The sequence below is a fragment of the Gastrolobium bilobum genome, unplaced genomic scaffold (genome assembly GCF_033153095.1).
Source record: "Gastrolobium bilobum isolate Gb01-03AN ecotype WA unplaced genomic scaffold, APGP_CSIRO_Gbil_v1 utg7986, whole genome shotgun sequence".
In the NCBI taxonomy this organism is placed as follows: domain Eukaryota; kingdom Viridiplantae; phylum Streptophyta; class Magnoliopsida; order Fabales; family Fabaceae; genus Gastrolobium; species Gastrolobium bilobum.
The window spans coordinates 374443-384881 of record NW_026899159.1 but is presented as its reverse complement, the minus strand read 5'-3'; the positions used below and the strand labels follow the sequence as shown (position 1 = coordinate 384881).

General features: G+C 32.5%; 1 protein-coding gene and 1 long non-coding RNA gene across 2 annotated transcripts; both read left to right on the top strand.

Annotated features, from left to right (window-relative positions):
* Positions 1-275: 275 nt before the first annotated feature.
* LOC133287774 (uncharacterized) lies at positions 276-996 on the top strand. Its single transcript, XR_009748284.1, has 3 exons — positions 276-420; positions 524-805; positions 895-996. It is a non-coding gene; the product is annotated as an uncharacterized LOC133287774 (long non-coding RNA).
* Positions 997-6934: 5938 nt separating this feature from the next.
* LOC133287794 (ankyrin repeat-containing protein ITN1-like) lies at positions 6935-8931 on the top strand. Its single transcript, XM_061485473.1, has 2 exons — positions 6935-7543; positions 8065-8931. Exons 1-2 carry the CDS (start codon positions 6935-6937, stop codon positions 8929-8931), a joined length of 1476 nt encoding a protein of 491 aa, XP_061341457.1.
* Positions 8932-10439: the final 1508 nt, after the last annotated feature.

The following is a 10439-nucleotide window of genomic DNA, read 5'->3' as shown; positions in this document are numbered from 1 at the left end:
TTAACCAATCTGAAAACCGATCCAATCCAATTAAAATTTATGATTTTGTTTCGATTTTCAGTTTTTCTGTTTTCGATTTATTCGGTTAACGATTTTTCGATTCGGTCACCGCGGTTTGAATCGGTTTGGATTGGTTGATCAACATCCTTAACTTCGAATATGCAAATCCGTTTTGAATTGGTTTCTGAATCTGTTCTTTAAAAAAAATATTTTTTATGGTAATCTATTCGATTTAAGATGGCCTTTCGTGAAACAGTTAATCCATTGACAAGTGAAGCAAAAGTAGAAGAAATAAAGAAAAATGCATACAATCATTCAACATTCCTCCCTCTTCAAATGCTCAAAATCAAAGTTACAAGTGTATCTTCAAGTAGGTCAATATCAAAAGAGAAGAAGGAATTTTCAGAAATCATGCTCGAAGTAAGTTTTTTTTTTTTTTTTTTGAAATGTTAATTTATTTACTTGACATTGTATATTTTTAAGACTTATATTTTTATGTGTTTAACTTGTCAAATATGGTTAGGAATTGAAAAAGCACAATCAGCCCTTCAATGCAGCAAAGATTGGAAAATCTCAACTTGATGTTTATCTAGGAGAGGAGAATTTGGAGTTTGATGATGATACATTTAATATATTACAATGGCGGAAGGGTAAAGCTAAACGTCTTCCAATTACCACTGTTGCATCTGAATCTGCATTCAGCATTGGGTCACTGATCCTTAATAAATACAGAAGTAGTCTCTTACCTTAATGTGTTGAAGCTTTGCTTTGTACCCGTTATTGGCAGAATGGTTTTTCCGGAATGGTAATTTATTTAATTTGAATTCATTTTATATTGAACCATACTTGTTTGTAAAATTATTTATTTTCTTTTTTCAATTATTATTTATATAGATGAGGGTGCCTCTGATGTGAAGATTGATGAATGATGACGATGGCAGTTCATGTTTTGTTGGAGCTTTTTCAATGCAATGAATTAAGCAAGCATTTTGAATTTGTGATGTTTTTTCCATTTTGAATGGACATTTGTAGGGGTGTTCGCGGTCTGAATTGGATCGGTTTTGGAAGGAAAATTCATCTGATCCAATCTCTTCGGTTTGATCATGTAATCATCCATTCGGTTTGAATTTTTTTTCTAATCCGATCCGATTTGATCCAATTTTTTTCGGTTAGGATTGGATCGGTTTTCGGTTTTTTAAAAATCCTAAAATTTGTTTAATGATTATTGTGCAAATAACATCTTTTGTATATATTGGCTTTGTAAATTTTTTTTTTTAAATACAAAAGTATCAGTAAACGATAATATAGTTTTTTTTTTTGGACAATGAGATATAAAGCTGATGAAATTTTGTTGATGAGATGTGACTAAGTTTTTTCTTGGGTTTAGTTCATGGGTTAATGGGTCTTGAGTTTAGAAATTTTTGGGCTATGATTGGGGAAAAATCCAAGTAAGTAAAGAAAAATTAATATATTGGATCAGTTTTCATCTACCAATTCGAAAACCGATCCAATCCAATTAAAATTTGTGGGTTTTTTTTGGTTTTTAGTTTTTCGATTTTCGGTTTATTCGGTTATCGATTTTTCGGTTCGGTCACCGCGGTTTGAATCGGTTGATGAACACCCCTAGACATTTGTGTATATTGTAGTTAAACTTGATAATTGGTTTCATGCATTAATATTTTTATTTTTTTAATTTTTGGATTGGCTTATAGAATCAGTTTTAAGCAGAATTTGTACGATGATTTGATTCCTAAATTTTATGTGTTTTTATGCAATTTTTTATGTGTTTTTTATGCAGATTTTTTCCTTTTTTTTATTTAGAGCGGGCTGACCCCCAACCCACTAACTCATTCATAAAACGGGACGGATTGTTAAGTTCAGCTTATTTTATCAAAACAGGGCGGGCTAGTCCGACCCATTTTGAACGGGCCAACGGCGAGCCGGGGAGGGCTAGCCCGTATTGCCAGCCCTAGTGAAACTAACACCATAAGTTCATTATTCTTCTAGAAAAGTTATTTGGTACGAAAACTTATGTATAAAAGTTGGAAATTTGGCAATTTTTTAATATTTTTCGTTATTCTTTAGTTGTTTTACGAAAAAAAAATCATATCCGTTAAATCGTTTTCTAGCTCATTTTTTTGGGCCTATAAAGAAAAAGCTTATAAGATATATATTGCTCATGTAACATTCTGGCCTTTCTCTATTATTATTATTATTTTCTAAAAAAACCTAAGTGTTGTAAAAATCAGACCGGATCGGCCGGTTCAACCCCAAAATTGATCATGTGACCGGTCCGAGTAGCATATTGGATCGGATTTGTATGTGAACCTGTTTGACTCGGTGAGATCGAGCCGAGTTTTTCAAAAATAGGTGACCCGCCGGTTCAAAAAACCCTCGGGTTATTCCCCCACCGATAACATAACGGCTATGTATTTTTGTGACACAGATCGAAGGCACAGCCTTAAGAAACAAAAAAATCAGAAACGAAACCAGAAGAGAAATCCAGAAACAAAACCAGAAGAGAAAACCAGAAACAAAACAAGAAGAGAGAAATCAGAAATGGAACCATAAGAGAGAAAACCAGAAAATAGACAAGAGGACTAATCAGCGAAAACCAGATCAGGGCTTATGAGACAGAGGCGGCTGGACTTCGCGAGTTAGTGACATTTATATGCTGGTTTCGTTTCTAGTTTTGACTAATACCAGAGAAAAATCAACAGAGGCGGCTGTTGCTTTTTTCTAACTGAGGAAATGTTAAATGTGAAATAGGAATATTAGGGTTTTGGAAAGTTGGGCGTGTTCAGTGTTTTTTGAACTCAATAGACCAAATCTAATTCACTCTTCTTGCAAACCCACAAAGAAATATTTAATAATTTTGAAATCTTTTATATTTTCATATTATTTCATGTATCAATTTTTCTTCTATTCACATGTGTGCACCTTTATTTTTATTTATTAATGGTAATATATTCATATTTATTTAATTTAAAATAAAAAATTATAACTAGTATCTCAAATTAAAAATTAATAAGTATATATATATATATATATATATATATATATATATATATATATATATATATATATATATATATGCAGGTCATGCGGTTGAACCAGTAACCCAGCACTCCGACCATTTTGATAACCGGGTCAATTTTATTAACATTGATACTTATTGACAACATAGAATTCTAAGCTGGGGCCCTGCCCTTGGATTCTATTCATCATTAATGGCACCTATATCCTCGAGTAGTATTTTTTCAGGACCTCGTTCATCAACAACAAATGGTTAAACAGCAACTCATTAACAATGGAGAAATAGTGCTTGAGCGAAACGCATTATTATATAAAGGCTAGTCGTAGAAAAACCCATAAATTTTTTGCTCAAATAAAAAAAAACAGCTTGTACATCACAATTGTGATGTGCGTAACTTGCGCTTTGTAAACTAATTTAATAATATGATTATTAACGTGACCGACCATACAGTTCAAATATGTATAAAATATGAACTAATTAATATATCCCCAAATATATGATGCTGAATCACTGATGTATCACAATTAACAACATTTTCTATTTATAATCTCCCTTACGTTTTTTTTTAAAAAAAAAAAAATTAAAATCTCCCTTACGTCTTTAATCACAACAAATTTTTAAAAAGAGATTAAAGGAGGTAAAGAAATTGTTGTTTCAATATCACCGGGTTCTATAGCTGTCAAGCGTCATTTTCGAAGCGGGAAACGCGTAATATTCGTAATTAAAAGATAAATCTTATGTACTAAGACGTGTTTGTTAATGTCCACATAAATGGGTCGGGTCAATTGAGATTTTGGTTTAAACAGGTGAGATTTATATAAAATATTTTAGAGTTTTATTTTTCTCATGTTGCATGAGACAAATTGTCTCATGCAACACACAAAAAGTGGATGGAACCCACTAAAAAAAGAGAGAAAAAAATAAAAAAGTGGGTCCCACTCACTTTTTTGTGTGTTGCATGAAACAATTTGTCTCATGCAACATGAGAAAAATAAAACTCAATATTTTAAGTCTAATTTGGTTTGTTATTTAATATAGGTCAAATTATAGATGTGATCTAACCTATATTTTAAAATAGGTAGTATATTTATACTATCACTTTTTTCTACTATCACTTTAATTCCAATGCTATCTCACTACTACTCTAATCATTATTGGATTAGAGTAATAGTTACCTCATTTTAAAAACAAAAGGTTTTGTTATCAAAAAAAAAAAAAAAAAACAAAAGGTTTGACATAAACATATTAGTCTACTTAAGTCAATTAGACATTTAAGAATTAAAAAAATAAATAAAATATTATTAATTTATTATTTAAAATTATTTTATTTAAAATAAATATATGATATGTGCCGGCCTATAGCTTATAGGTTGGGCTTTGTAAAAAAAGTCTATGAGTTGCTTTTTAAATAATTTAAAAAAAAAATTTGAGCCTATTCTATTTTATTATATGTTATAAATGAAATGTATAAGCTGGCCCCATTTATCATCCCTAGGTGGGATTAGCACACTCTAAATTCTTTTTACTAATACACTAGCCTAATGAGGGTAACAATTTGTATTATAATCAAAAGCTAAATCTTGGGGTAGAGCTGTACTAAAAATTTAGAAACCACGGGGACAAGAGGAAGGGTAAGGAAGGCTTAAGGTACTTGACAAATTGAGTTTATACAATTCGATTCAAAACACTATCAAGTTTTAAAATGCAAAAGGTTAAAGGGGAAGAAGACAATGGCAAAACGAATCGGCCGGCCTCGATTCTTTGCCAACCCATTAAAAATGGGTTGACTCGCTCCATTCTATCTCTTGAATGTGGATAAAAAGTCTAACTCATTCTGTTTTATGATGGGTTAACGAGTCAATTCGCTTGAAAAATAAAATTAAAAATAAGTTATATTTTATGAATTTTACATTATTATTTATTTACATTTCACACTTTCCTTACTTTTTTTCCCTTAATCTCATGCCTAAATGTATGCTAAACCTTTATCGTGAATAAAGGTTTTCTTCTTTATTTTTTCTTGGGGAGTATTAAGATAAAATAATTGAATATTACAAAAGTTTAGTGACAAATAAAAAATTACATAATAATAATAATAATAATAATAATAATAACTTATCAGGCTGGGTCAACCCATTTTGACCCGTAACCCAGCGGGGCGAGTTGGTAGGTTGAGATGTGTAAACCAACCCGTTTCGTTTTGATGGATTGACAGGTTGACCCATCATGTTCAACCCATATTGACATATCTAATTATTATTTATATTCTAGTTGAGATTAATATTCCAATTAAAAAAACTAAAAGGAGTTGAAGATCTAGAAGCATTTTTGAAAACTAAAAAATAATTGGAAACAAGATTTCTTAGTCCAATCTAATAACTTAAGACATATATTATAAACATGAATATAAAATCATGGTAAAAAAGAGCTGTCGGATTAGGGCCATTGTAGAGGGAGCTCATAGATTATAAAAGAAGGAAATTAGAGAGCTTCAAGGAAGAGACCTTTGTTCAAAACGAGAAGAGCAAGTGTCTTGAAAAAGTCCGAGCAACTATATTTTATATTTTATCTCTATAAATGATTGCTCAAAAGAATATTTTTTTCCTACACACAATTTATATATGAGTTCCATTGAAAAGATAAAAAAGAAAAAATTTCAGTGGAATCCACATACATGTGTATGTAGGAGAAGAAATTCTTATTGTGTGACATAACAAGTCTTTAACCCTTGATTTATTCTTGTCAATATTAATTACATATTTATAAAGAATCAATTCAACCCAAAAATTTGAACTGCTATATTAATTATTTTATATATCTCTCTCCCATAGAGTAACCATTGGACTTAAAAGGTAAATAATATATTAGGCACAATTTGTCTATGCTACGAAACTCTACAATATTAATTATTTTTATTAATAAAATAGAGACAATGATGATCACACTCGTAACCAACTAATCATGTAGTCACGTTGGCTTGATATCAAGTAAAAAATTAATTCAACCCAAAAACTTGAATTAATAACTAAGGAGCCTTTAATGGTTTTATATCTATCTTAATAATATTTGTATTGTTTAATGTATGGAAAAAGTATTTGTCCTTTTAAATGACATAAATTGTGTCATTTCACTCTCACAAAAAAGTAAGACTCATATCTTTGTTTATTTTTTTGTCCACTCTCTCTCCCATAATCTATCTCTTTCTCTTATTTAAAATGATATAACTTTACATCCTTTAAAATGACATACATTTTTTCAATTTTTTCAAGGATAGAAATACAGAATCTAATATCGAAAAGTTCAAAAATTAAAATGACCTAGAAATCGGTTAAAACCTATCGCAGAGCTTTAATGTGTTTCAAATTTATACAGTAATATTTTTATTCTATCATGTTGATTTGGACTCCAAAGATATACAATCAATTGACTTACAACAAATAACCCACCTTCAAAAACATAATGGAACATAATTAAAAATGATTAACTTTCATCCTAGCCTTACATTGTTAGTATTTAGTTAATGGTCTTTGTTCTTCTCCTTTCATGGGAGAAAATTTTTTTTTTACAGCTGACACAATTTTTGAATGAGTTTCACCATATATTAACTTAAAAAAAAAAAAAAAAAAATTGCACCAAAAGTGATGTATCATTGGCATGAGAATAGCCTTATGCAGAAGCTATTCTCCCTTAGTTAATTCCTTGTTACTTTTGTTTATTTGCTCTCATGTAGACTATTCTCGAAAGTCAGCTTTGCCAGCTGGATATGGCAAAAAAGAATTATCTTCTTTACACTGATCATTGATTATATATATCATCAAAATTTATAGAAGACTAAATTCTAAGAGACAAAGACTAAGAACATCAAAATTTCTTGGTTTGATGTGCAATATTCTTCTAATGGAGAATTTGGGATATCCAAATCTAGAGGATGATAGAATGAGAGAACTCTATGAAGCATCATTAAATGGACGTGTAAGTACCTTAAACACACTGATCCAAAGGGACCCTCGTATTCTGAGCAGAGTTTCCCTCTATCCCTGCACTGAAACCCGATTACACATAGCCTCTTTGCTTGGACATTTGGAGTTCTGTAAGGTTCTTCTTGACAAAAATCCCAGTTTAGCAAGTGAAGAGAACTCCGAAGGACGTTGCCCTCTTCATCTCGCTTCCGCTAAAGGCCACACTGAGACTGTTAAAGCTCTGTTGCTGACAAATCCAGAAACTTGTTTGATTAGGGACAAAGATGACAAGCTTCCTCTCCACTATGCTGCAATGAGAGGACGCATAGGAACCATTAAGGAGTTGATAAGTGTGAGACCAGATTCCATTCGGGAGATAACAGAGAATGATGATGGTTCTATTCTACACTTGTGCGTTCGGCATAACCATCTAGAGGCCTTGAAACTCTTAGTGGAATCAGTTAACGGAGACAATCAATTTCTATCTGCCAAAGACAAAGAGGATAACACCATTCTTCATTTAGCAGTGAAACACAGACAAATTAAGGTACTATTTATAAATTTTCTATATGAATATAATTATGACATGATGAAAGATATATAACTGTTATAATTTATCGTAAATTATTGAGTCGTATTTATTAATTAATTATTAATTTTTATAAACTATAATAATTAGATTGACGGAAATCAACTGTGATTAGGTTAGTTGTAAAGATGGTAAATTTTTTTGGTTGTAAATATATTCTTCCCCTTAACCCCCAAGGGTAGCTCAGTTGGCAACTGAGCTCTCAAAGGGTTTGCTTGAGTATGTGCCTCCTTCCTCGAGTGGGGGATTAGTCTCATCCTTTTTCCGGTAACGAAGCTCAATACACCCGTCCTTCCAATAAGGGGCTAGCCTACATGGCTGTACCCTGAGAGCAAGGTGACAGGAAGAAGTTGAATGAAGATACCTCCGTCTTGTACCAAAAAAAATATATCCTTTCCCTTTGTTTTATTTGATAAAGAAAATGAATGAGTGGCAGGTAAATTAAACAACAGTAACACGGTTGTTCTATAACTTTGCAGATCATCAAATACTTGCTTTCGCTATCTGAAATGAGTACAGCAATGAATAATTTGAATAGGGAGGGCTTAACATCTTTGGACATGTTGGGAAGCTCCCCAAGAGATTCAATTAGCCTTAAAATTGAACATATGTTAACAGAAGCAGGGGTTCAAAGGTTTGCACAACAACCATTGCCGAACTCTGCACCAAGCAATGAACCTCAACAACCACTGACATCACCAAACATAGTAAAGGAAAATCATGATCCCAATAGATGGAAGAGGTTAGAGAAATTCTGCACAAGGTACTTGATAAACCAAGGTAATTGGATAGATAAAAAGACACGTGAACAATTGATGGTGGCGGCCACCGTGATTGCCACCATGGCTTTTCAATCGGCGATTAACCCACCGGGTGGTGTTTGGCAAGCTGATACAAAAGATGGTAACAACGCTTGCACTACTTATAAGTTATGTGAAGCTGGCACTGCTGTTGTTGGTTATGTTTGGTCCCCTGATTTTCAAAAATTCATTTTCTTCAACTCAGCTTCTTTCTTTGCGTCTCTTTGTGTTTTGTTGATTCTGATTAGCGGGTTTCCGCTTGATAATAAGGCCATAATGTGGATCTTGGCCGTTTTAATGATTGTAGCAGTGACATGCATGCTGCTCACATACATGTGGGCTTTGGCATTAGTGAGCCCTAATCATATTTATTATAGAATTCGTGGTCTGGGCTATGTTATGGTTGGTGCTTGGTCTTTCTTGCTTGGAGTTGTGGGTTTGATTCAAACAACCCGAATAGTATTCTGGGTAAGGTCACGGCGGCACCGGTCCTCCAAAAATGCTCCACCGAGTCAGAACTCTCCCGGCCGGTTGATAATGCTCTAGTGATTTTTGTGCCCAACAACATTCATGAATTACTCTACTAGTTGGTTCGATTAAGTTGGAACAACTCCTAAAAAGTTTATATATTTGGTTGGTGGTGTGTTATTTTGATTTGATGCTAAGACTTGCTGTATTATCATAGAACGAACATCTTATTTTATAAATATCTCAATTTATATATTTGTGCTAATAAATTGCTAGATGTAGATCTGACTCAATATTTGTTATTTCTTTAACAAACTCTTGAAATCAGGCTTTTTGACCCTTATAACCTTTTATTAATAATTAATTATCAAATTGACTTTCATTATAAATTATTTCAAAAATTTAACCTCCTTAAAAAACATAACACCAATCTGCCCCTATTTGACCGTTGACCACCAAGCCTATCCCGGTACACTCCTTTCTACCCGGGTATTTTTTAAAAATTTATGCCTACCCGAGTAGAGAAGAGTGTACCCGGATAAATTTCTTGACATCTGGAAAATTGCTTGAATTATTTACCCGGGTACGTAGGGGTGTACCCGGGTAAACTATGTTATATAAGAATCTGAGAAAAATAAATACAGCAACAATTAATAATCAGGATAGGTAGTTGATCAATTTGAGTGGTTGATGATTCTCCTATTCCCAGCTCTGTGTTCAGTCCCTCCACTTTTTGCTTCAACTCCTCCTTATATGCATCTTCTTCTTTCTCGCTGGATTCTTTGGTTCCAGTCTCTTCTTTCACTCTCAGGTTTTCCTTCTCAATCATAATTACATTCTTCAATATTTTAAGCTTGTTTTTCTTAGATTTTGTTTTGTTTTGTTGGAAAAATATTTGAAGTAAGAGATCGATGAGAATTTGCAGGAAGATGAATATGATCTGAGCTTGAGGCCGAGGATGAAGGCGAGTTTGCTTGAAAAATCGATGAAGGAAGAAGACGGAGTACCGTTTGTGATTTCTTTTCCTGTTTGACATAATGCAATGTTTATGAAATTAGTTGGTTGGATAATTGATTTCGGTGAATTTACTATGTTAATATTTTGATTTCATAGCCGTTTATGAAAAGGATCACAATGCTCAAATATATTATTTCATTGTTTTTAGATAGGATCAGTGTTAAGCAATTTTTTCAAAATAATTCAAGCAATTTAGTATTTACCGGGGTACACCCCTACCTACCCGGGTAAATAATTCAAACAATTTTTTCGATGTCAAGAAATATACCCGGGTAGGTAAAATTTTTCAAAAAAATACCCGGGTAGGGAGGAGTGTACCCGGGTAGGCTTGGTGGTCAACGGTCAAACAGGGGCAGATCGGTGTTATGTTTTGTGAAGAGGTTAAATTTTTGAAATAGTTTATAATGAAGGTCAATTTGATAATTAATTATTAATAAAAGGTTACAAGGGTAAAAAAGCCCTTGAAATCATCTTGTCTTGACAAGGATTTTGCAACCGATCATAAAAGAATACCTCTATCTCTCTTAGTTACTTTTGATACACTGTTGTTTTATTTATGGAAAAATTAT